The sequence below is a fragment of the Acanthaster planci genome, linkage group LG03 (genome assembly GCF_054643075.1).
Source record: "Acanthaster planci isolate LZ-2023a linkage group LG03, COTS_SCS, whole genome shotgun sequence".
Taxonomy (NCBI): domain Eukaryota; kingdom Metazoa; phylum Echinodermata; class Asteroidea; order Valvatida; family Acanthasteridae; genus Acanthaster; species Acanthaster planci.
Genome location: NC_141779.1, coordinates 20,986,028 through 21,013,944, shown reverse-complemented (window position 1 = coordinate 21,013,944; position 27,917 = coordinate 20,986,028). Strand labels below are relative to the sequence as shown.

At 41.7% G+C, this 27,917-nt stretch overlaps 1 protein-coding gene across 8 annotated transcripts in view; it reads right to left on the bottom strand.

Annotated features, from left to right (window-relative positions):
* Positions 1-1,328: 1,328 nt before the first annotated feature.
* The window catches only part of LOC110991070 (diacylglycerol kinase zeta-like), a 106,737-nt gene continuing 80,148 nt past the window's right edge, over positions 1,329-27,917 (bottom strand). For all 8 annotated transcript variants that reach the window (XM_022256202.2, XM_022256200.2, XM_022256201.2 and 5 more), the window contains 17 exons: positions 27,497-27,619; positions 26,571-26,738; positions 25,202-25,284; positions 24,586-24,760; positions 24,275-24,345; positions 23,405-23,553; positions 21,812-22,004; positions 20,917-21,025; positions 19,975-20,174; positions 18,605-18,705; positions 17,896-18,048; positions 16,500-16,758; positions 15,563-15,670; positions 14,411-14,505; positions 13,811-13,969; positions 12,764-12,964; positions 1,329-10,045 (listed from right to left, as the gene is read on the bottom strand). In XM_022256202.2, coding sequence (XP_022111894.1) covers positions 9,993-10,045; positions 12,764-12,964; positions 13,811-13,969; positions 14,411-14,505; positions 15,563-15,670; positions 16,500-16,758; positions 17,896-18,048; positions 18,605-18,705; positions 19,975-20,174; positions 20,917-21,025; positions 21,812-22,004; positions 23,405-23,553; positions 24,275-24,345; positions 24,586-24,760; positions 25,202-25,284; positions 26,571-26,738; positions 27,497-27,619 — 2,400 coding nt within the window. In that variant the 3' untranslated portion in view covers positions 1,329-9,992. The remainder of the gene's footprint in view (positions 10,046-12,763; positions 12,965-13,810; positions 13,970-14,410; positions 14,506-15,562; positions 15,671-16,499; positions 16,759-17,895; positions 18,049-18,604; positions 18,706-19,974; positions 20,175-20,916; positions 21,026-21,811; positions 22,005-23,404; positions 23,554-24,274; positions 24,346-24,585; positions 24,761-25,201; positions 25,285-26,570; positions 26,739-27,496; positions 27,620-27,917) is intronic.

The following is a 27,917-nucleotide window of genomic DNA, read 5'->3' as shown; positions in this document are numbered from 1 at the left end:
AATTACACCTTTTGGGCAGAGTTATCCATCTTGCGCCTTCGGCGCTATACGATCTTTGGTCAGATCATGGCACTCCTGGTATTCAAAAAACCGTCGACGGTAGTAAGACCAATCTTGGGTTCCTTTCTCAGTGAACAAGGACTGTGTTTAAGGGTATTAACGGACCATCCTTCACGTAAAAAGATATCATTCTCACCATATACCTTCCCTTGGGGTGGTCAAATCGCTTAACACACACAGGAACAAACTGTCAAAAGGTTTGGTTGATTACCACGCACGAATACTTAAATAAATGGGATTGCACGGTGACCCGATGTCCTATTTCCCTACAAATACATCAAAAATACACCTAAAAGGAATCTTTGTGATTCTGGGAAGCTTATCAACATCCCAGGGTGCCTTCTGCCAAAAACCTTACATCAATCTAATGCGCTGATTTTCCGAAGATCCACCGAGCATAAAATCGAGCTCTTTCCTCATCCTGATCTGTGAAACAAGACAAAATACACACATGCACAAAGGACGTGCCGTCTGGAGAAAGGCTTCTCTCTCAAAAACACAGGATGGTCTGTATTTAAGGCATAATTAGAGCCAGCCAGTCGTCCAAGTCCCTGCTGCTAATTTAATTACAATTTTACCCCGCTCTTTTAAGCCTTTGGTGCTCTACATTTCAGGGTGATGAGGAGATACTAACTAAACAAAATATGCTTTGCAGACAAACATGCATCGTGTTCTTTATAAGGGGGAAGCCGATAAAGTACCTCTGATTCGCAGAGGAACTGTGATGGATGGGTGTCTTTGGGAGATCAGCTCCTGATACCAGAGTTCCTCTCCCAGGCACTGCTCAAATTTCCTCACTTTTGCCTCCCCCGTAGCTTCACGCGCAGGACCCACGGCAAACGCACCACCGTGTACTAGGTCGAATCAGACACATCGTAGATGGTACAGTGCACGGCACATGTACATGCAAGTACCGCAGTGCATTCACGTACACACACCCATGCGTACACGTACGTGTGCGTGAACGTGTCATGCGTGGCCTGTCGGACTGGTCTCTGGGTGCCTCTAACTTGAAACACACCATATTCGTATGCAAAAGCAAGCACGTATACATGTACAAAGCGCGCGAGCCCAGACCATCGTGAACGGGTGCAGATACCGTACGTACGTGCGCGGTAGGCCAGATTCGCCCAACGTCTCGGTAACGGCAACCTCCCTCGAAAATATCTTTCCTTCTGTACATCATTTCGCAGTGCCTGTGAACTAGGGCCTGTCGTAAAATAATTACGGATCACTGGACCCAAAAAATACAACAAAAATCGCAGAAATTCTCAGTAACATGGACATGTCTTTTATTACTATAGTTTCAGCGAAAAGGCAATAAAATACTTTCTTTCTTCTGTTGAAGTCTTGTGTATACACTTTCTTTAAATCAACGTCATCATAAGTCACGGGTCCCTAAAATTGAATTTCAAGGTTTTCGTCTGTCCCCTTACTAACAACCATTTACAAGAAAAATCCGAGCGCTTTTCAGTAAAACCTTCATTTAACTTTTTCCTTGACATACACGATATTTAATCTACAGGCTCAACAATATCAGAAAAATGGGGCGGAGTTGAGAATATGCCATTCAGAGCAATTTCCTACTTCAATCAAGAGCTTGTGAATTCTGCTGCAACCATTACGTGTCCTCGGCAAAAAGTGCCGACAAAATCCAGAGTGGAATTTAACAGCAGGCGTGGTTCTAGTGAGGAAAACTGTCGGGTTCCCTTCTCATGGTCAGTTTTTGTTTTGGGGATTGGCATTTCGATTCTTCATCCAGAAATGTTTTAGTTGAAATAATGAATTTGTGACAAGTGCACGCAAACTTTACTGAACTTTTCCAAGGCATTGAAACCTCTCAGGAGACCCCTACACTCGAGCAGCTCCTCTTTGCTTTCCCCAAGAGCCCATGCATCAACTGTACACAATGCTTACAAATGTACACTAATGGTGACTTCAATATTTTCAGCGACAAGCCTCTCCCACTTATTCAATGACACCGAGCTTTTTCATTCAACACAGTTTCCAAATCACTTTACAACGTTGTTGCGACGCTTCGTTCCAACTAACCTCATTTCCAGTAGCTCTTTTTACTTCAAGCATTAGTTACAAGGATTTTCTTGCATGGTACATCCGCAAACGACGTCATTCATTCACCAACCAATCAAATCAGTCGAACATTTTAAAATTTGCATAAAAATGTAACGTCACAATTATATAACTACATACGTTTTAATTCACAATCGTCCGTAACCAACTACGTCAAAATCGTTAAATGTTGAAATCCCTTTTAATAGAATTATTGGTATTACAGTTGTTAATGTCACACAAAATTCATAACTTATTTTAATAACAATTACATAAGGCTCCGCGATCAACGTGGATTACCGTAATATATTAAGATAAAAGTTACGTAGTCTTTGCTTGCCTAATTTTGTACACGAATATAGTTTTTTTCTAAACATTTTTATACATACACAATATTTGTCATACACCACCGAATGCATGTAATATTCGATAACGCCGACACCCAAATGGGATAACTTAAACCGCAAGTGATGAATGGCTCCTGCTTCAGGCATATACCTTTCAGATTACACACTTCCAAAAATATATATACACCAATGTGACTAAAATGCCGCATCATAATACTTAAGTGTTCGTATTTGCACACGATTCAAGACCATACAATGGCGCCAAAAAGAGCAAGTTCCACTGTTTCTATAGGCATGCTGACCTAGAGATCAGCATGCTCGTACTGTTTGGGTAAGTATTTTCGTATTGCCACAGTGTAAGACAGAAGAGCCAAACACTGAGTTTACGTGTATGTACAAGGAAGAAACAGGACAGTCAAGAATTTGATTTCTGCAAAGCTCAACCCTAACCAAGTTGGTCTTGGGCTTGCGCAATCGCCGGGGGGGGGGAGTGGGCGCATCACGATCAACAGGAATCAAAAACGGGAAATAAAGATACAGAACAACCCGTGAAGTGCCCAATTGCTAGAGCATTTATACGAGAGTCGTTTTCAACTGGAAACTCTTGGCAAAGTCTCCAACGTGTGATTGCGATTATAATCTTCCATGTCGACATTTCATGGAGGGGATATACACAACTTTTAGCACGTTAAAAGAAAGAAAAGAAATCCCAGTTACGCGAGGTTAAAAGGGTTAAAAAGAGAAGAGTGCCCGCTCCTCCTACCTTAGTGAAACTACTGCAAGTAAAAGTATACCAAGGTTACAAACGGCCTGGGCAGGGTGGATCATTTACCTCTGAAAAATCAACAAGGCATTTTTTCAGCAACGACTCAAGGTGTGTGTACATCTGCCTCTTCATGTACATGATTGTGGTGGGTCATTCCTACAGTGTCTGCCCTTTTCATTCCAAAGTACGTTCCATAAGACTTAATAACATTATAATTTTTTTTTCTCAAAATATACATCGATACAGCTATATGTGGTCGCTCAAAAAAGCCCCACGCGCGTTGAGACTGAAAACAGGAATTTCAGAATATAATAAAATGATGTACTTTTATACAATAAGTTCACCAGAAAGACGTTTTCTACGGTTTATAAGCAATACTTGAACAACAGATACCGATGTTGCTAAACATCGAGCACTAGTCATTTAGCAAATGTACAATACAACGCTGATGAGCAAATACCGAATGGTATTACTTCGACCTTTGACCTTTCAAAGGCACAGAAAGTCACCGCAACAACAACGTCGCTCATTCGGTGAATGGTCGGTCTTGACAGTTTCTCTTTACTCTTTTTTTTTTTACAAAATATATAAAAATCTGAATGTACACAACGTCGCTTCTGTATTTCAAGAAGAGTCTTTCTTTCAAGGGTGTACCAATTTGAAAGTTGTCAGATTTCGTTGAAGTCAACTCCTTGTCACTGCCATCTTAAATGAACACTGTACTTTTTTCACATTTTGGTTGGGACGGTTCCAAACTGCTTGCAAGCCACAAACCTACTTCTTAAGGACCGCAATATTTGAATGACTGCTTAATCTGGATGCGCGTTTAATACCGCAACAATTTTCTTTCAAGCAAATCTACAGAAAAAAATTCAGAGAGAAGCATCCATACATTTGACAACCGAGAGATTGCATTTGAATCGGCCAAACAAGTGTTTGAAATAACACAACCTTTATATGTATTGGATTTTATACACGTAGCAATGGGATCCAGACAAGTGATATTGTAAATCAATAACAACTCAAATCACAAGAATGCAAACTGCGCATGGACAGAGACAAAGGAACAGTTTCTCCCATAAAGTATTTGTGCAGCTTGAGATTTGAGTCCAGACTTGGTGACTTTGAATGGACTTGTGTTGACTTACGAGGATTTGATCGCGATAAAAAAGATATCTGAAGGGCTGTTTGGACAGAAAGACACTAATATGAAACATTATATCAAGTCATTTATGTAAACGAGGAAACCATCTGCTGTGGGGGCATTGTTCCGTCTCTACGTATGAACTAAATGAACAGAGCGCGAGCGCTGTAGCCTACCATTAACAGCTAAGTCGGGCAGTGTCACCGTATACAGGCTATGCATGGCTGGCAGTCCAGAGCAGTTGGCTACAGCACTTGACGTAAGGGGATTGTAAGTGTACATGTCCTCATTTGTCAATAAGTAGTCGGTTGAGTTCATCAGTCGTAAAATTTAACTCAGTCACTACATAAAAAGATGACTTTTGCCTTTGGCGTGCGCTACCAAGGGCGACAAGCCACTCATTTGTTGTTTAGCTGCCCAGTGGAGTGTTTTCTATAAAGGTTACTTTACAACAACCCCCAGAAAGAGAAATAGAACGCCCCAAATCAAACACTATCTTGAAAATTATTTGGGACATACCACTCTCCTTTTGAAGGGAAGTCGAACGTAACCACAGTGAAGCAAAAAAAAAGGTTAAAAGATATGATAAATAACAAGCCAATTGGTTTAAACAACAGCTCTAAACATAACCTGAGCATACAAAAAACTGTGAAATTTACACAAACATGACGGTCCATCAAAATCTGCTTTGTAAATGGCGCAATGTATTAATTTTTGCTTACAACATTCAGCATTTTAAAAGCACAACCCCTTTCATCGGCGCAAGCTCTGTAAGCAGCATTCCTATTGTATTTTTTCACAGCACAATCTAATACTTTCTAAAATTTTGGATGTTAATCGTACAGGATATTTTATATCGACTTTATAGAAGCTGGAATATTAAACCAATCATTGCTGAATCAACTCAGTAAGACGCACAGTCTCTCCCATTTCCTGTCCCAACTCCAGTACAGAGATAACTGATCTCCGATAACAGGCGACTACTGCGATCTGACGCTGTACACATCGTGCAATTAAACAAATGATTAAATACGAGCAATAATTTAGGTGACCTATGATAAAAACTTCACAATACTTACAATGAAGTTTCCTTTAAAACTGAATTGTGCTAGTAGCTGTTTGCGAGATCTTTACAGGAAAAATATTTATCTTGAAAATATATGTATATTTATATACTTTTTTTTCTAAATATAGACTCCCCTGCAGCCAGTGCGTGGGTCAGATGCATACAGACTTTACACAAGAAACAAAAGAAACAAAATAGATCTATCTGACAGCCTTTTACAAACAGCAGGTTACCAAATATATTGCGCCATTAGGCTAGCAAAGAACAAAGACGCACATGACATCATGCTGTAAGAAAAATAACATTTACATGTATCAACAACCTTTTTTGACTGTGTTGAGCACCTCAAATATTACTTTCATATTGCATGGCACATTTAGAGAAGGTTTAAAAGTCGGATTTACTTCACATCTCGTAATCATAATGTGAGATGTATCGGTGACCTTTTCTTCATTTTCAGTCTCATTCTAACGAAAATGACAAATGAATCACAGAATCTTCCAGTTCCCGGGGTAAGTTTCTAGGCTTAAGATTTTAAAAATTAATTTTAATCTCAAGAGATGACTAAAACATGCCATACAGTTAAAAAAACAAATTTAAATAAAACCGGTTTACAAAGCAGTGCCCTTTTTTCAGAGCTCCTGTCATGAAAAGTACATCCAACTTGACCTCGTATTTGTGAAGCAAATTTCAGAGTTTTTTCACATTTCAAACTGTAAAGGTGTCTTCATAGTGGAAACTCCAAAACGTAAATAACGACTACTAAAATGGATATGGGTCATTCTGTGTCAAATCAACACACTTTTGGACCTAACCGTCACAGGTTGAAACAAAACTTGGTGTGCTGACTGGATACCTTGAGAAACCCCCCAAAACTGAAAGTTTACATCAAACGAACAATTAGGTTTTGAGATACGGGATAACAAACTTTTGACTAATTAGCTTGACCTGTTTTGTTTGGACAGCCACATCTCCTGAAGGAAAGCACCGACAGAGATAAAATTTTCATTGTTTTAAACCTCTTAAAATGGTCTTCATTTTAAAAACAAAATCAAAATTATTCCACCTACCACTGCAAATGCAAATATATATGCAAATATATAACCTTTGACCTTGATTTACAAAAATGTATAGCTTTCAAAATGCATAATTTTTTTCAATTGTTAGCTTAAGACGTAACCAACATTTCCAGAAAATTTTGGAATGGGCTTTTTCTTACGGTTTGTGAGTTAAGTTCATTTGAACCTAGGCAAAAACTGAAAAAAGAAAATGTACAATGTATATGAACTGTAAATATACGTGTGTAAAATATACATGTACCATACATACACAGTGTACAGGGTAATAATTAGTATAGTACACGGTGTGTAGTTGAAAACTGTTACCCTGGCACTGCAAAGTATAATTCATGACATGACTTATGAGGAAATCCCTCTCACCCGGCTCAATTGGAGGCTTTGAGACACTGGTCAATGTTTATGGTGTTTATGGTTGTGGCAAACTAAACCCTAAAAGAGGCAGGGGGGAGTCAGAATCCTCCTACCAGGGGTGAGATTGACCAATGATAAAAATAGCTGAAAACAGCTGAAAAAGTCATAAAGAAGTCTGAACTGCGAAAATCTCCTATACTTTTGTTCACAGCCAGTGAGGACAACAAGGTGAAATCCCAAACAAAAAAAGCTGAAATCAGCTAAAATGCTGAGAAATCTCACCCCTGTACTACCCCACTGACATTTTTCTCTCATATCATCCCAGTGCTTTTCTCATGCACTGAGCCTTGAGTAATTTTTTTTAGTAACTTCTGTTGGTCATTTTTACACCAATTTTTGAAAATCAAAAGGAAAAGTACCATTCTCGCGCAGTGACTGTTTATGTTGGCCGGAGACGTTTACTTTCCCACAGATGCGCTCAATGCACTTAGGATGACACAAATGAGGCCTTGGACTTCAAATGGCCATTAAAACAAAGCCATTTGTCAGTTTGAGTTGAAGCTTCACAGGGTACTGAAAATGAGCATTTCTACATGCCTTCAGGGTTAAAAAAAAATAAGATTGGGCATGGGATAAGTGAGTTCTGCGGGAGTGTGTGCAGACCCCCCCCCGACCAAAATAAGCTGGCTCTCTTATGGTCAAATGCTGTGGCCACCGGCTAAGTTTTGCTAATTGAGGGGGGTAAGAGGGATTATCTCATGAGTCAAATTATGAATTGTTCTTTGCATGACCAGGGTGACACGGTTTTTATGTAGGCCTACACGTACATGTATGGTACATGTCCACATATACAGTGCTCTGCATCATACTGCACATGTACAGCATACATACAATTCATACATATTTCAGTGCTTGCCAAGGTTCAAATAAACATAACTAAAAGCTGTAAGAGTGCCTATCCTAAATCTTTCCAGAAATGTTGGTTACATCTTAAGCTAACAATTAAAAAATTAAGCATTTTTAAAAATAGCATTTTCACAAATCAAGGTAAAAGGACATATATTTGCATAATTTTTTGGCGGTACATGGAATGATTTTGATTTTATGAATGAAGGCCATTTCAAGACCTTACGATGTAAATTTTATCTCTGTGGGTGCTTCACTTCCAGAGATATGGCTGTCCAAACAAAGCAGGTCAAGCTAATTAGTCAAAAGTTCATTAATTGCATCTCAAAGACTAACTGACTGACTGACATAAAAATTTCGGTTCTGGGGGTTTCTCAAGTAAACCAATCAGCACACCGAAATTCATTTCAATCAGTGACGGTCAGGTCCAGAATCGTGTTGACTTGACACAGAATAACCCATAAAGAGGCCCCCAATTAAGTGCATTTCCCCCAAACTTTCTGCAAGGTGACATACTAGATTTTTGTCATAACAGAACACTGTCGTTAAATCAAATAAAATAATTATTTACTCAAAGAAGGACCAATGCTCACATAAGCTTCATACAGAAAATAACGGGAGCCCTAAAAAATGAAAGTAAATATATACCACCATTTCAGCACCGTATTCTAAATTCAAAACATTTGCAAAAATAATTCTTTCATAAAACTTTAGTATTTCATTATTAATCAATGTGAAGTGTTTCAAATTGAAAGGGCCTTGACTATAAGTCTTGTTTAACACAGTTCTCATCAGTCTGGTACCTGACAAGCAAACCGTTGTTATCACATAGTGAACACCATGAAAGAGACAGGTAGTGAGACAATGCAACACAAATTGGGCAACAAGGGTAGCACTGATTTGGAAATACTATGTGGTGTGAAAAATACACACAAATTCAGTCTGCCGAGACCTACAGCAGGCAAAAAGCCACGTTTGAAATCTGAGATGTTAAAAAACAACTACCTTAAAATCTATGAATAGTTACCATCAGATATGCCTTAAAGTGCGACTCCAATATCTGAGCACAGGTCCTGCTCTTTCTCAGCCAAGTAACATCAACATCCACCGATGCATTCTGTGATCATCTTGTATACACCTCACTCAAACTACAGGGACACAGGAAAGCAAACGTTCCCGCAAATCTGCAGCCAGACTTAGGGGTCACAGGCTGGCCAGGTCACAGATCCCAACTTTGGACCATTCTTCAGTGACATGCAATTGGGCCTGTACATGTACATCTTTTACAAACCAGACCATATGTGCAGCAAAACCCAAATTGATATAATTTGAATGACTGAGGCAAGCTTCCCGTCCATGAACTTACTTGCTGACCCCTTTCTGTTTCCCAAGCACAATCGCTTGACAGAGTTCTCAATGATCTACAATGAATTTATCACCATCTGCTATAAGCGTTTTGTCAATGCTGCAATTCATCTACCCTACATGCCAACCCACGCTGCCATCCATTCCGACTGCAGAGTAGGCCAGTGGAACCTTCCCAGGTATTCACAAGTATGACTTCAAGCAGCTCCTCCCATTGCACAAACGAGACATTCCTGACTTGAGATGAAGAGAGAATTGAGGCAGTTGTGCACTGAGACCTGGCCGGGAGATGTAAACTTGTGTAATACCAGAAGATTGTGGTGACTTGTCGATAAAAAGCCTCTCACTGGAGTGCAAGAACTTGCTCCGTGAGTAGCACACCCTGATCTTGAGACACCCCTCGTTTCTGTATTTCTGCTCTGTCCAAGTGGCACAAATTATGGTTCAACTCCAGAAGTTACTGCTGTCCAACCACTGAAATCTGATCCCTAACCATTCTGGAAATCTTGATCCAAATCATCACAAAACAGTTGACTGTCTTTGCCGCAATCTCTCCGCGCCTCCAAAGTAAATACAATCTTAAGGGTCACAGATTCAAACCTCAACAGTGACCCTGGTATGCAAACTTTTTTTTTTTTTGGGGGGGGGTTAACTTTTACAAACGGAAACACCAGGTACCATCGATGCAAAGGGCAGGCTCATCAAGTTGTTTTCCTGTCATTAATGTGATGACTTACTCTGGGTGGGGCCTAAAGATAGCTCCATAGAGGACAATTTACCAGATGTGCATTTAGAACCAGCGGTGGCCCGGACAATGCATACAGCTTGTCTCCCTTTGCTATACTGCCGTCTCGTGATCCTCTGACAACATGAGTTGATAGCGTTCCCGGCCTAGTTCGCACAGACAAAAGCAAAAATAATTTCAACGAAATAAATAACACCTTATAATATGACCGAAGATGAAATTGTGAAGTTGGAGACTGGTTTTGACAAAGACAGTTTCGGGTTAAGAAATTGATGCAAAGTTGAAACTGATGATCCAAAAATGGTGAGGTATAAAAACGAACCCCTTCACCGTCATGCATTTTCTTGACTATTTTGGGGGGTGGAGACATTGACAAATTTAGGTAGTACCCCAAAGGGGGCCTTGGCCCCCAAAAAGGAGCAAAAAATTGTTTTGTATGTTGACAAATAATAAGAAAAAGGTTGTGGGGGACTATTTCGCTACCCTTACTTCAAAGTTATGTAAAAAAACTCCCAAATTAAGCTTCGCCCCTCAGAAAGGCCATAAAAGGTTACATGAAGGAATTCCCAATAATTCTAGGCCCCCGAACCAATGTTGGCTCCCTCAACATTTGGTCTAGATCCACCCTGGGGTGCGGAGGGGGCTGCTCTGATTCTTTCACATTTCTCAGCTTAGTTCTAAAGCTAGAAGCATGCCATTACAACTATTTAGCAAATCGTCCAACCAGTGTCGTCCAGAGAAGCGTTGGAAATGATAAACTACCTCCCCAGAGGTTTGTACAGTTACAATGAAGACTTTCTGGCTCTTTCTGGAAAATGTTGTTTATTACAAAACTGCATTCTGCCATATTGTGTCAACACTCCCTGATCTAACAAAACCCTAATGTCAAATCACGACTAGAGCAAATGATTTTCCGCAATTGTGGAAAACGGACGGAATTCACGGAATCAACACTTTGAAACGTAATCCACTGCTTGAAACAGAACTTGCAAAATTTCCAACTAAGAATGGCTTCACAAGTAAAGAAAACTCTCTGCAAAGTACTACAAATAAATGCCTTCCAAACCCTTTTAAAATGCTTGCTTTTAATGAACGAATTATGCTGGAGGCATACTAAATTGCACCCCTCCACCGCATGATTGGGTCGTCCCTGCCGGAACTGATACTTGCAAGCGCTATGGCGCGTGAGTCCCATGCACGCAGTGGCAGCAGGCACAGCGCAGCGGTGTGGTGCGGCACTCACATTAGCCGTTCGCACCTGCACCGTACTAGCAGTAGTGAAATCAAGGCACAGACAAGTTCGTACTCACACATATGATTATTGTACATGTGGGGAATTCAGTCTGTGAATCCACACAGACGTCTAGAGACAAGGCTAGTATGATGAAACAGTGGCAGGAAAACGGAGGACTAATTACATATTTCTTGAATTAAATGGAACCTAGTAAGCTTGGTTTACCACAGCTGAATGGGCCCTCGGAAGTGTTTGATGAAGGGTAAGGTTTTCAGTGACAAACATACATTTTAAGGCTCAGATTTAATGTTAACTTTCTGAATTTTGTTGCACTAATGCCAAATAAAATGGCGAGTCGATGTCAAACATTATCATATTGTGATCAACGACTGTTAAATGCAAGACCTGCTCTGTGACTTCACTGTACATATACATGTCTGTCATCTGATTTTATACATGAGGAGTGGCACACATTAATTGTCCATGGATTAATTGTAGCAAGTTTTTGATGATAGCGACCCGGCGCGATCGTGCGCCGGCGGGAAATATCAAGGGGTAGGGAATGCCGTATTTATTGTGTGTAAAAAAAGTCCGCAACTTCACTTGCCATCAATTTGCTCATCTTTCTTAAAATGACCACATCAAGACAAACTAAAATGAACTAGAAATCTGTCCAGAAGTTTGCAAACGGGGAATACCTCCTCTCCTTTTAACCCTAAAAGTCCTGACAATTGGAGGATTGAAGACTGCCAAGGGTTAATCACGGCAGTGGAGGAATGTTGTCAGTGCAGGTGGCAGGGTGTTTGTGGGGGTGTTTGTCAGGGAATTGGTGGTTGGGATGGTCGAGGAGGGATAAAATCCACACAGACAAACTCAGACCCTTTTTCTTTGAAACAGCCAACACCATGACCAACATCATGCACATGAAATGAGCCGTGCGGATGAATTCCACGAAGAGTCTCTCCTCTTGCATCAAACCACAAACTGCAGGCAAGGCAAATGTGAAATATCCAAAATTGTCTTCCCTTTTCGACAATCAGAGGAGACTTCAATTCAGTGAGTAGAGAGGAAATTATGAAACGGGTAAAAAAAGTTTGTTAGAATGCAATTCCCAAAAAATGTGCACAAGCACAAGTGTTACAGAGTTATTCATTCCATGATTTTTCTCCATTCCTTTTAGATGGATTCTTTGGACAGTAGCAAACATTTTAGTGGTTAACTGTAACTGTATCTTTCTCTTTGGATTCGCAGAATCTCATCCAGTGAGTTGGCAAAAATCTCTATGCACAAAAGTTACAGAATAAACGGCACATGCATGAGGATTGACCTTTCACCTTTTTATGCAGCTGATGGGAACACAGGTCATATGGTGGGATTGACCTTTGACAGGTCACATGAATAGGAAAAAGGCATGCCAATGAGGTACACCAAAATTACAATAATTTCAAATCAGAAGGAAAAAAAAATGACCAAAAAAAACCAACCACCAAACCCAAACTAAACTGAGAATGCAGAAAAAAAAAAGAACACGGGACACTTAGATTCCACCTGCCTGGGTACGCGAAACGCGAATACTCTGTTGCTTGGCCTTAAACGTCTGAGGAGGAGGTGGAGCCCTCTTTGGTCTTACTTTCTAGGTAAGCGGCGAGTTCCAGGTCCTCCGCTTTCAATGCCTGGAGCCGTGGTGTGTTTCCCTGGTAGTCGGTCTTGGTCAGCGAGGCCCCAGCCTCCACCAGCATTGCGCAGATGGTGCGCCGCATGTACCATGCCGCCTTGTGCAGGGCCGTCTGGTTCTTTTCATAGTCAACGGCGTCCAGGATGCTTGCTGGGGCTGTGGACAAAAACAAAGTGGGGTCAACATTTCGTAAATCAACCAAGCTATGAAAAAAGGCAAAAAGCCGACTTTTGGAGGATGAGCTGGAGGAAGAAGTAGGCAGAACATGATTTCAACATCCTGTCAAATTAGGCACTTCAAGGATTGATTCGAATGGCTAGATGGTATTTTCTGTAATAACAAATTACCTGGACTTTCCATGCAACCTTTTTTATGACAAAAAAACAGCTATTTCGAGCTAGGACAATCTTAGACAACTTACAAAGCTTGCTAGAGAATGCAGTAAATTTTTAGTAGTATCTGCGTGAGATGTGCATACATTGCCTTAAAATGAACCACGACGGTTGGCTTAGTATAAAGAATATTAGTCGTTCACACCAGGTTGTGGAGAGGCACATTCAGAGTGAAAAGATCCGAGTTTACGGATACAATCTTGTGAGCATGATAATTGTTAGACACGTGCCCTAAAGTATACAGGGAACTTAATCATGATTGCTGATCATGACTGCTGATCGCTAGTTTCCACTTGAGGTCAAGTTACACAAGAGCATGCAGAGGTGTAAACTGAATCTGCCCTGGCGGTGAGTTTGGCCAATCCTGAGACCAGGGAGGAGGACGTGTCACAGCACATGTACAGCAGCAACCAATGAGAAGGCCGCAGAGTCCTAATGGCACTGCCCGTCCCTCAGTCGCTCAATCCAATTGGGTCACGTGACCAGCCTAACCTCAACTTTTCCTCGTTCAATTTGGCCAAAGGTATTTGCTAGTCACGCGAAAGGAAACCTCACGAATGAAAGCTCATTCTGAAAGTGTCTGTTCACAGTCCAGAATGCCGTCACTCACCGTTCTCGATGAGATACTGGACGATGTCCTTGTGGCCAAATCTAGCAGCGTGATGGAGGGCGTTCATGCCGTGCTGGTCAACTGTCATCAGGTAGGCGCCTTTCCTGTGAAGTTCAGCAAACTTGGCCACGTCCCCACGCTTCGAGACATCCATGAGTGCTGTCAGTTGAAAAAAAAAGAAAGAAGTCCTCTATGTCTAACCCTTCAAAGTTTTAGCAATGTAAACCCAATGCTTTTCAAGAGCCTGCAAGGAAATCTAAATTCGCATACCACTGAATTGAGAGATTCCCTCTAACAATCTTTTTCAGCACTATGCAAAATGTGGCTGAATGGTAAGTCATATCAGCCACACCTGGCTGAAAAATATCAGTCCTGGCAATATCATTCACAAGCAGACTGCATGTAACAGTGGAGAGGCTTTGTTGTTGAACTGAGCACAGAAAACGAGACCAGCTGAGGGAACTTGTTGGAAATTGCCGGTGTCCAATTCCTTTTGTCCGGTTCTATTGGGTTCAGACGAGTTAAACCTCATCTCTGACAAAGCAAATAGGGAGAAGAAAATTGGGGAAGCGGCGGCAGTAGATTGGAATCCAAACTTACTCTTATCCAGAGGATTGAGGTGTGCTGTGTCAGAGACACACAGGGTGTCCCTCCTGGGTGGCTGGGGAGAGTTGTTGGAAACAATCGCCTCACAGCTGGAGGGAAAAACAGTCAGAACAATATTCTCATTATAAATCTGTGGAAAAACAATTGGGTGATCAGCATCTACTAAAGCCAAAGGATATGACTGCATGTACATCCAACACCATTCTTAAACATATAAAAGAAGTTAACCAGGGCAATTCACAATATGACGTATAACATACAGCGGTTACCATGGAGAGGTTAGTTTGGGAACAAGGTTGGCATCCTTGTGAGATAGTATCCCTTTTGCAAATGACTGAGTTTCTTTACAAGGCTCACCAAGTCCGTTGTGTTTTTTTTACTAACTAACCCCAAAGATCTGGTAAAAATACCAAAATCAGCATCTCTCAATGAAGAGGTACCATATTTTATACTTGATCAATTTCAAAAGTAAGAGAATCATAAGTGTTTGAGACCAGCATCGACAACAAAGACAGAGGCACATCGGAACCTTTAGCAGACTGCACAATATCACCCGCTTTCCATACAACACAGATGAATATTGACAAGACAAAATGTGACAAAATCCAACCAAATGAGTCTACTACATGCAGTAAGGATAGGCCCATCCTCCTTCAAACAAAGGTCAGTACCAAAATCAAAATTTAACAATGCTTGGCATCAACCTTTCAATTTCTATTGCTGAAGTCAGATATTTAAGATTAGGTATGCGCACATCTTGCAGGAATTGTACCACAAACACCACGCTTAACATTAACAGCAAAGACAGAAAACCAGAAAGAGAGGGGGAACCACTGGTAATAACCAGCACATATATTTAAACTGTGCTTTTTCCAAACACCGAAGGTCTAGAAAAAGAAGATAACAGAAGCAGGCATACTTAAGAGAATATCACAAGAAGGTACCAACCAAAACACTGCATTTCAGTCAAAAGGACAGAGCGACAAATACCAATTACAGAAACTGTACGGCCATTTTGCAAATTGTTGACATGCACTAATCACAGATTTAACACAGCTGACTGCCAAAGCAGAATTTGCATATTCATGAACATGTTGCAACTGCACTTTGCATATTCATGAACATGCCTCACAACATCAAGAGTACCTGCTGCTAGTGGCTGGTTGGTACTCGTTTTCATAATTAGTATTCTCGGATAGGATGCCAATGGCGCCCTCATGTAAGTTGGGGATCTCGTCCTGATCCGTACTATCGCTATGGCAATGGTTAGAAAGGTGATAGCAACAAACCACAAACAGGAAAGTGAATGAAAATCACTCGTCGGGTTAATCATAAATCAACACAAAACTTGATGGTTAAGACTGCTAAATGTAAAGATGATATGGTAAAATTTCAACACAAAGAAAAGCAGTTTAAATTAAAATCTTGGTCATGGCAGACACAGGGCTTAGGCTCTTTAGTAAGTTCAATGGATGTCTTGAGTAAAATCAGTTGTGGACGGTAAGCAATTTTGTGTCTTCAATTTAATTGACATCTGGCATGAACAAATTTTTTGGAAAAAAAAATTTGAACTGCCATTCTCATCTGAACTCCTGCTAACAGCAGTACATGGCGTAATACAAACACAGCACTTGAAGCCACAAGGGCTGTGTTTGTATAAACTGGATGTGGCTGAAGTAGCGCACAGGTCTATGGCAACTGGCTGCAGCCTTAAGCCAAATGGCTTCCATGGGTACAGGACTAATGTCCAGCAGAGCCACAACTTTTGGACATGGCTTACCACTGGCCATGTTCTGGTGTCTGTGCCATTGTTAACGACTGTGAGAAATGCACTGCACTGGACGTTGACCTTCTGTATTAACACTGAACAAGACATCATATTGTGCAATGAAGCAACCTTGTCTTTGGTCTAGAACAAAGAGGCTTAACATGTCAGACAAACCACTGTACCATTCAACTCTTGGTAACTTGGAGTGGGAACGGATCATTAAGTTAAGAAATGGGGCTCGCCACTGAGGATGCTCGGCAAGAGGTTGTAAAAATTGCTGAGACTTCATGTTTTTTAGCATCACTGCTGTCCTACCTTCTAGCCTGGAGTAGCTGGGAGGCACTGTGAGCCTGGGGCAGCTTGAGAATCGGCGACGGGGTGCGATTGGCTGCCCCCAACACCTCCTGTTGGACTAGCAAGTCGGGCATGGAACCCGACTTGCTCTCTGGTGAGAGATTGGAGGGCTTTGTCCGCTCGGGGTCCAGCACATACAAGTCGTCGGACGAAATGTCGGTGATGTAATGCAGGTGCTCTTGGGACCGGTCGATTCGGAAGAAGCGATCGGCTGTGGTGGCTGGTTTGATTTTGTCAAGGAAGATGTTAGGAAACCGTCAGGTGATACAGAATGACTTGGTGGACAACCCAAGCTCATAGCAAACGCTAGACAAGTGTGGCATGCAAGATTTACAGAGCCCACAATTAAAATAACTTGACAAATTTTGGAGGACGACATCTTTAGTTTTGTTACACCACAAAACTAACATTTTCTATGTCTTTCTAATTTTCAATCTTACTCTTAAATAATAATCATTAATATAAACCCAGTACACATTAAGACTGAAGAAAAGACTAATGTTTCTTAAGCAGAGCTTCCAGAATACTACACAAGTGTTCTTCATGTTGAAATATCTAACACTAAGTTTGACTGTCTCTCCATATCTATAACTTTGTCCGAGGGCTGTCCCCGATGTTATTTCCACTAAAGTTAAGTTTAAAAAAATGTACATTATTTCTATTAGAGAGTCGCGAACTCTCCAATTTATCTATTTAATTTCTGATTAAACTGAATTTCTATGTCGGTTTTCCCACCAGTGGGGGTTAGGGTTAACCACTTCATGCCGGTGGCAGTTATCAATGTTGATGATCCTGGGGTGGGATATTTATCATTTTTTTCTGTTTTCAAAATTCTTAAAAAAACTTCATTTACTGGACACTTACACCCACAACGAAGGACTGTCTGGTTTCTACTCTAATCTGACACACAACATCTATTGACGCTGGAGTATTTCATCCAGGCCTGCTGCCTTGTAAAAAGACCCCAGATTGTGTGGTGTTACGTAATTGTCTTTTCAATAGGGGCGAGATTAGCATGCAGCGGTACTGTGTGGCTCATCCCTGCGGTGGTGGAGCACTTTTGTCCCCGGTGGTAACCTGCTCGCACAAAAACCCCCAAACCGTGGTATACTATTTCAAAACAAGGCTGAATTATCTCCACTACTGAGAGTGAAAAAATGTCGGTAATGCCCAGCAGCCTGGTCTTTTGTTAGGAGTACGGTCTTTTGGTACAAGGCCCAGTTCCCTTTGTCCGATTTCGGAGATCCTGGCCACGTGTATAAAGAACATGTGTCTGGTACCGGAAACCCTAGCGGCAAGTGATTAATGCCCCGACACATGCAAAATGCTAATCAAATTCTGACCGTATCATACTCACAGTCCAAGAAGCACCAGGTTGGGGACAGGCTAGAGGCGGAGCCATTGGCATTGGAATCCTGGAGGATGTAGACCTCAAGCAAGCGATCGATGTGGGCACGGATGTGCTCCAGGTTACTGTCGCTGTCAACGACGATGATGCCAAGCGGTACAGCTGACGACAGAGATTGGTCAAAATGTGGAAAGTTCATTTGCACAAAGTTGTTACATCTGGCTTTCTGATCTGATTGCCCTGATTACATCTGAGTACTCATTTGACTTCTGCCACGTGAATTACTTGGCATGTTCGATTCAAATCATAAGGTATTTTAAAAGTTCATCCACATATGCCTTAAAGAGTGTTGCCTTTTATGGCAACATATGTTCATGTGCAATTAAGCAGAAGGTAAAAACATTTGCTCGAGTTGAGGACTTGTGAAAATGAGTTGGTGACCTAGAAAACAACAGAGCCACAAACTCAGACTGGCACACAGCAACAGGGCCACAAACTCTAACTGGCACACAGCAACAGGGCCACAAACTCTAACTGGCACACAGCAACAGGGCCACAAACTCTAACTGGCACACAGGGTTCAGTTAATTCAGAGCCTCAAGGACTTATGCTAGTCATGGCCCTGTTACAAACACCTCCCCGAAATTTTGTTTCAGTGAAATCTGTCTGCGTACAGAAAAATGCCTCCAATACGACAATGATAAGCGAAGCGTCTTACATGCTTTCTTGAGTTTCTCCTTGTCATAGTTGAGTCTTTCATAGTCGTGCATGCTGATCCGACTGACTTGGATTCTCAGCCTGTCATTGGACAATGGCGTACTAAAAAAAGAAAATAACAAACTAAAAACTGGATCTTTACAGCAACAGTAGAAATTAATCACAACGCATTTTAGCTCACAGTATCATCCCCTTGATCAAGTCCCGATGCATTATTCACTGTAACCCAACTATGCTTATTTGTAAGAACAGGCTAGATGTTAATGAGGAGATAACAGATTCATTGCTTGGGACCTTTTAGTCATCACACGAGAATGCCAACTCAACAACATTTTCCGCTAGATAGCTCCACCAAATGTGAACTCCAGAGGGCAACATTTTTGGGAATAACTATCGATACAAAACCGATGACAAAAACAGGTCGCTCGATAAATATTGTATGATGTACATAGCTCATGTCTGGTTCTTTAATCATTGTTGCTGGGCTTGAAAGTTGTGCTAACCACAGTGGACCGTTCTCCTTTTGTTACCATGGTAACTAATGCCGGCTAGTGGCTAGCAAATTCTGACTGACGGTCAGTACAACAGCCAGTGTTGTATTTGAGTCCATCACAAGTCCCTTCACAAGGTCAGTCATAAGTAACGGGGTGAACAATGACAACGGAATGCTTCTGTCACAGCTCATTTAAACAGCTGGACTTGCCGGGACTTGCAGGGACTTTTGATGGACTCGAGTACAGCAACGACAAGAGCAAAAGAATAATCCACCATGTGTGAAAAGTTGTAGCTGTCAAAGCAACTAATGCTAATGATAAAATGTGGCTCCTGCTTGAAACTAATGGGGCAAACACATACATATTTTGAGACATAACCTGTCAACAACCAATGGACCTTTCCCATGAAATATGCAAATAAGGCAGGGGCATGTGCATTACTACCACTGGTTGGCAAAGTTGCTTGAATCTATGATGCAACAATACAAATATCCATGCGCGCCTCACTATCGCCATTTCTGTACTAGCATAGCTTGACATGAGTGCCAAACTTAAAGACAAGGAATTGTTAATTTCCAACTTCAGGACACTGAAAACTTCACTTAGTTTCAAGAAAGAGTGCTCAAGTATCGGGCAAAAGCTGTAATATGGTTTTGATTGACCGTCAACGCTCCAGGTTATGGTTTCTAGCAGCTTGCCTACACTGCCGACAGTGTTGACGGCTGCACTTGCCAACCAGAGGTAGTAGCGCGCATGCGCCCGTCTAATTTGCATATTTCATGGGAAATGTCCATCGAAGGTTGATTCTGGAAACTCTGGCTACTTATACAAATAGTAGGCAATGTAAGACATTGCCGTATAGGAGATCCATACTCACTCTGTATTGATGGGCATAGAGCCTCTCCTTTTTGGCTTCAGCACCATGTTGGCCTGGTTGCGCACGCTGACCCTGATGATACTGGGTGGCAGCCTGCATGGTTCCCCGTCTACCTGGACAGGTATCATTGCATTGGTGATGACTTTGGCCTCCCGGCATTGGCAGATCCGTTCACCGTGACCTCCAACATACAGGGCAGCCTGCGTAAACAACCAAGCAAATTTCTTTAGGCCCTGTGATGTGACATGAAGGGTTTGGCCAGTTCAGTATTTCACAAAGTAAAATCAGTTGAGAACGAAGGAAACTTGAACATTATTCAGTGTGTGAGTTAATATGCGGCCATGCTGATCAGGCTGATCTCGCATGCGGTCGTTGCTGCTCTCAAATGATCTTTGAGGACTATCATTTTGGACATGTGCTATTGGAATAACAAAGTGGCTCACTAAGGAGAGAGTTAAACTAAACTACATATTTTCAAGATGGTAAGGGCAAAAAACCATTATATATATAATAAACTACATATGAATGCTGGACTAAAACCACCTCTCATTATGATAGAAATATTGGTCAATGTGGACAATGTGTTAGATTAACCCCTTCACTCTGGGAACCGTTGACAGCCATGGCTTTGTGTAAGGATTAGTGCGTACCACACATACATTCTATTATCATGCACCTGCGGTTTCAATGTGGGCCTGCTGCTGGACAGGGCTTTGCATACTGGGCATACCGTAGCCCAACAGTCGCGGTCAAAAGAATCCTGCTGTTAAGGGGTTAAAACCAGTTAGGAAAAGAACCCACCATGACAAACATATCTTTGCTGCTGGGCCAAGGGGTACGTAAATGGTGAGTGAAATCTTGGGGTACTTGGCTCAAGACACTGCGCATATGACATCTGTACATTTACGGTTAGGCAGAGGGAAACTTGCCGTGTATACTTACAATTTGTGAAGGTGTGAAGCCAATGACTTCCAGGAATCCATCGTCGTGTCTCTGCTGTTCAAAGGTATGAACACTGGGGTTGCCCCACGGTGTGGTCCCACCTCCATACCTGGAGAAAAAAAGAATATAACAAAATCAAGCATTTCAACATAGAAAAATGGAATCCATAAACCCAGAGGCAGTGGAGGCAGCTTTACTAGGATTGAGCACAGACTATAATCCGTTAAAATCTGGCTTCACTTCTTGAAGAACCTGACTTTGGTTAATATGTTCGTTCAGACAGAGTGCTGTTACATTGGCTCAAACTCTTTATGCATTCATAATATATCTTAAATTTTCAGAGGCACAGCAGATATCCGGAAGGTGTAGCCGTGTCTGGGAATAATATTTATGCCTATGGAATACAATAGCTAGAGGCTGCAGCCACTACCCATAGAGGAGTGTGTTACTGTAAGCCACAGCCAGTTGTTTCAGACAAGCCTATATTCTTCATAGCAAATCCAAATAAGTATGCAAATGTCACCAGGACTTCACACATCATATCTTCCACCTTCCTTTGTACATCAAGAACTTTGCGCCGTATGTTTATATCCCACAATGCTTACCACAGCTTTTGTACGCATTTAGGTTTTGTTACATAACTGGCATGGAGGGGTTCTCGGTCACATGACAAATGAATGCTAACAGAATACGATAACTGACAAAACGTTTCACCGTGCTCTTAAATTTGAGGCAAGGGTATGTTTTGGTCAGTCGCTGATGCCTCACTGGCCGGCGAGGTATTGCACAAGTGGGTGCCCTCTTGCATGTCAGAGTGGTGCCATTTCATTCACCGCTTCAAGTTCTGGCTGCTAAACGCTCATCAGCCATTGCAACTAGAAACCCTGCCACTTACTTTGGTATGTTGAGAAAAAGTATGCAGTGAACTCTTAACTCCTGTATCCGGCTGGTGTGGTCGACGCCATCGCACTCTAACGTGATTTGTTTGGTCAAGTCTTTGGAGGTTCGTTTCAGGAGATCTGTGCCCCCTGCTCGGGCATAGTACATCCTGTTTCGGAATCGGCTGTTAAACTTCTCTGGGTTAGCCTCTGCAAAGAACAACAAACAACAAGGTTTAACTGAAATTGGACTGATTTAATTTTTGAAGTGGTTCCCCCCCGTGATGTTTCAGACCAACGAGTGATCAGATGAGAAGGTCAGGGGGTTGGGGGAGGTGGAAATTCCAAGACTGGACAGTGTTTTTCTAATTTTAAATGGTACACATGAGAAATAAAAAAAAGCTAGGTGAGGCCAAGCAGGTGGTCCGAGGAAAAGTTGCTTGCCCATGTGATTAGTATCTAGAATCTGGGTCTAAGATAAAGTTTTGCAGAATTCAGGAGTCAGGATCACAACTCAAGACATCCAAGCTCCATACACAGACTCAGTGCTCCTCAGAATAAGCTTAACGGAATGGCCATGGCAGTCGTGGCCTGATGAAAATACTCCAGTCCAAAATTCAACAGTAAAACATCGATGTGTAATCAATTTCTTTACAGCCGCAAATGTTCATTTTCACCTTTCTCAGGGTTCCTGCACCTATTACTAAGGGACAATTAAATTCCATGACTTTTCCCTGACCAAATTATGAAAATCCATGACCAGATAAAACAATTTCTTGGACTATTCAGCTTTTTAGGTTGCAAATACAATCACAGATTTTATGCGCTTATTTCTGATAACACAAATCGTACAGTGTTTTATGACTTCCATGACAAAATTCCACGACTTTAGTCATTTTTACAAAATTGCATGATGTTTTCAGGCCTGAAAAAGGAAAAACAAATATCCATGACTTTACCAAGCCGCAGGAACCTTGCTTTCTCTCAAATTTAAATTTGCATATTTGTAATTCTCGCCACAACCAATTCCAAATTTTTGACACGTAAAACACGCTCTTAGTATTGTAAAGAATCCCACTGCAAGGGTGAAGTCCCCTACAAAATACCCAGGAAATTGGCTCAATACACATCTACAAAAGCCCCGAGAGACATTGCTCCAGAAACAGACCTGAATACAACAATCTGAAAAAACCTAGCCTTGCTTTAAAATTTTACATTGTGAATTTCTGTTCGCAAAATAGGCTGGTTATGCAACCTCTACAGCTATGTTGAACTATGCATGGCTTTGAATCTTACATATAGAGTAGGATCATTCTAGTAACTGAAACATTCTATATGCACAGCCCTTTGCAAACAGTTTTGTAGGAACACATCATGCCTAGATTTTTTATTAAAACTGGAATTAATTTCACCTCACTTAATTCACTATCAAGACAAAGTGCAAGGGGCGAATGCACTGCTGGACTGCCATCCTGAATCACGGCGTCACCAAAAAATCAATACAGATGAGAGTCGCATCGAGTTAGGTGGTGTTGCTGAGGTGTTTATCTAGTGAACCAGCAACATGAGACCCACCAAGCCCAAGCTGTCTGAACCTTTTTCTCTCTTACCCCTGGATTCGTGGAATTCCAGTGCTGTCCGTGCGTCAGCACCGAGACTGAAGTAGTTGTTGAATACATCAAGCGGTCCGTTGTTGTCAGCCTCCCGGTCCTCTTTGGTTAGTTCCACGTCTGGATTTTTGTCCATCGTCAGGTTCCACCTTGGACATGCAGATGATGAAACCATTATCGCAGACTAAAAATACATCTCATTTCCTCTATCGAAATCATCATTTTTCAACCCATTTGATGTAAATTACCTCCTACTCAACCTTCTGACCCAACATTCTTTTGAGAACACGCCCGCTAACCTGGGTCAACCGTTGTTTATTTCAAGGAGACGGAAAGCGTATATGTACGGGCAGTTCCATGCAGAGGTTGGAATTTAAATCATGATATTGATGACATCATTATCAATCGTAAGTCACAAACAAAAGGAAATTTAAAAATAAACAACAACAACCCGAAAACCCACAAGTGAAATGGAAGGGAACGGTGCTACTTATTTCCCCATATTTTTCAAAACCCTCTGTTTTAGATAATAATGAGGCACCTGAGTTTTTTTAATAGCGTGGCCAAATTGCCTGCAGGTGAACAAAATTTGAACAATTTAAAGTGGCCACAATGGCAGCATTTTTGATTTGTTTTCCTTACTCACATGGAATGTCGAAGATTTTAAACTCCACTATATGATTTCAGTTCGTGTCTTTTGACAGGTTCCAAGTTCCATAAATTTTACAGATTTTTCTAAAAATCGATTACAGAATTTGGATCAGTAGCATATCGCACAGTGCACTGAAACAAAGTGAGCCCACTACAGGGTTCAAAACAGTGACTGAACGGGGGAGGGGAGGGGAGAGAAAGAAGGGGCGTTTATTTTACCTGTCTAGCTGTGTGACTGGTCCCTCTTCTACTTGTGTAAGAATCTTGGATATTGGTTCATCTGTGTACCCCTGCAGCAAAGAAGGCAGATTTGCAATGTACAATAACAACAGGCCTGGAGAAAGAGACTACTGTTAGATCCGATGTTAACTTTAAACACTGGATTCAACCACTAACATTTGATGCCATTTTGAGTTCCTCTTCTTTCTTTGCAAGCCTAAACATCTGATGATAATCAACTTCCTTTTCAAGGGCTTTCAGGACAGCAGCAAAGGCGCTTTATTTGGGCATCGATTTTTGGCCGTTCTTACCCTTCCCCAGTTCATTGTCCGGGCCAGGTCGTTGCCAGTCCCCAGCGGAAGCACAGACACCGGAGGGAAGGGCTTGAATTTCAGCTTGTCGATTTCAGACAGGATCCAGCCCACTGTGCCATCCCCGCCGCATGCTACGATCCGGAGATTGGGCACCTTCCGGAAAATCTCCAGGCTGGAAGGAAAAGAGAAGGGGGGCATACAAAAGAACAAAAACGATAGGCAGGTGTTGCAATCATGGGCTTTATTTCCGGGTGAATAACAGGCCTGCAAGGGATGTAAAAATGCTATTTTGATGATTGAATCAGATGAGAGTTTGATGTTATTGACACCTGTTTACACTTTGTTGCTTTTAATTAATGATTAAATATTTCGCATTCTTTTAAAGTGAAGCAATGTTGCAAAATCTGATAATGTACTTTCACGCAGTGAAGTGGCATTCTTACTCCGTTTAAAAATTGCTGTCGCATGTTCCCACTCACTCCAAAACATGTTTACAGCCAATGGAGGCTGTTTTTCAAACACAGACACTTTGCTATGAGAAAGGAAACTGCATTTCAGAGCCGGTAAACTGTGACGAGGAAAGGTACAGAAGGAAATGACTGGGTTAACTTACCCCTCTCTTGGTCCACCTTGTGACAAGTCAAACACCTGCCTGGGATTGAGCAACCACTGGAATTTGGACATCAGCTTGGCCCCCTGAGGACAACGATAAGGGAGTATGAGAGAAAAGCTTGCCCCAAAACACAACTGCAATGTTTGCATCCCCCAATGGGCAGGGATTGATACGCAGGATTTCCGGAGGTTTGGAACCCTCTGCATTTTCGGTGCATTTCTCCTCAAGCCCCTGACTGTGGGGAGAGCGTGAAGAGTTATTTTGTTTACAGACATGACAAGCATGGACCGATCTTAAGCCCGTTTTCAGGTGCCTCCTCACGTTGCATGCCTAGATTTGCCCCACAAAGGGATTTAGGCTGATCCACACTGGACATCCTCTGCAAACAGCCCCACTCTTCGCAGGGAGAATATGGAGTAATTGAGTTGTGTCCATATTAGTTGGCTAAGGCAGGGCTATGAAAGCCACTTGGCTAATGGCTACGGCTGAAACTACTTCTCATAGATACATGTGCCATTGCTAGATGTGGCCATGCGATTCTGACGCAGCCTTATTGCACAAGGGATACTTACATGTACATGTACGGAAAGTGACGTATCCATTGCACACTCACCCATGTTTTTATCACAAGAAGATTCAAAACGTTTTTCCAGGTTCACTACAAGTTTTGGTGCATAGTATTTTGCACCTTCCAGTGCCAGGAATCATGGGGAAAAGTTGAGACTGTGGGTAGCGAGTCAAAAATAACCCACATTCCTGCTCCAACCACAATAATGACATTCCTGTCAAGTTCCCTCAAGTAATTCTTTTTCCATATATTTGATACTATAAACTTTTGAGAAACTTTGTGAGTGGTGTGCTTATGTGCTCTCTTGCGTGCACTTGTATGTGTATTGAAGTGTGTAAATATAGATGTTCTGATTTCTTTTTTTAGAAGTTTATTAATTATGACATGCACTGAATTCGGTCATCTTACCATGAAATAGAACAAGTTAATAATACAAAACATTATTTAGTTTGGGTTTGACAGAAACAAAGGAGCAGAGGTAAGGTGTACAATTGTGGTCCCCTCAAAACTGCCTAAGTTAGAAGTAGAAGCATGCACCCTGCACTGCTTGAACCAGTGTACCCATGAAAAAAAATGTGTCTCTCCTTGGCTCCCATAGGCCACACAGCATCCATCAAAGTTCCTGCAGGAACCACCGAATACACAGACATGGCGTACACAACAGACATACGAATGGGCAATCTAAAACCAAACACAGATTGAAGGCTCTACATCCCATCAAAGTGGGAAAGGGAAGGGCGAGATGAATGCCTGGGAGACAGAAAAGGGGGGGGGTTACTGCAAATGGACAAGCCAACTTACCTGATTGCCTCCACTCTTTGGATTGATGAAGACGATGACCGGCTTCATCATGGGTGAGGGTATGGGCTTGATGATGAAGGGCCTCATCTTGCCCTCTTCCTTCTTGGTGATGGACTTGCGCTTGATGGACGGCTTCTTCTTCTTGCGCTGAGAGGACTTGAAGGAACCCTGTCCCCAAATAACAAAGAACAAGTCCCTCCTCTTGACATCAGTGTCTCTTCCCCCTAAAGATTCTAACCCTTACAGAAGACAAATCCTGATTTTCATCATGTTGCAACATGAGAAGCTTTGAAGGCACACTCATTCCAGATAACCTATCCAAGGAGACCGTTTTAAGTGTGTCCAAATACATTTCTGTTGCGCAGTACAACGAAAACTTCACATATTATCGATCCTCAAAGATCCGTTATTGAGTCATTTAAATAATTCACATGTATGAGAAAACAATAAACAACAAAACTACTTAAAACCCTCTACCAACATCAGACGGTACTTACATTCATCGATTGCACCTCAAAATCTTATTAATTTCTTCAGATGACAAGTTTTCTCCTGCAAAATGTTTTTTTTTTTATTCAAACCGTACATCTCTGAGGGAAGTAAAGCTTGGTATCAGTGATAAGGAATTTACCTGCCAATAGGAACCTAGTGAAGATGCTTGTGTCCTGTAAAACAACAGGATATTCATGTGATATTTAAAGTAGCTTCGTCCACGTTCAACCTCAATCCCACTAACACCAGCTTCATGTCCCATCTGCATTTAGGTTACCTCAAGTCCGTTGGCAGTTTGTGAAAGCTCCTCACGGATTGAGTTCCAATCTACATCAGCCACTGTTGTCCCCCCCTCAGCTCGTAATCCGAGAATTTTATTCTGACACCAGGAGGGTGGGAAGCTACCGCCATGGAAACGACGGACATGAACTTACCTGGATTCTCTGCTTGGGAAGTCTGATGATCCAGGACGGTGGGATGATGATGCCAGCGTGGATTCCTAATGAGCACGGCTCCTCAATTTGTTGCATCATGAAACACGCCACCTTGTTATGATACTACAGAAAAAAGTTAACATTCATACGACAACTGAGCAAGTGTATTATTAGACTGCTGATCTTGAACACCCATAAACATGACAAGGAAATGAATAAATGACCTCAAGCGGAAAACAAAGCGGGATTTGATATGTTCTCTAAAGCACACATTTTGTCCTCTATCTTGGCCAAATGTGTTTTGCAAAATGAACGGAAAATTCTGTACAATGGCTTGTCTGTCTGGTGATAAACGTCCAAAAAGGGAGCTTCAGTGGTAACACCTGCAATCTGTTGCAATTTGCAAATGGCAGCAAGCCCC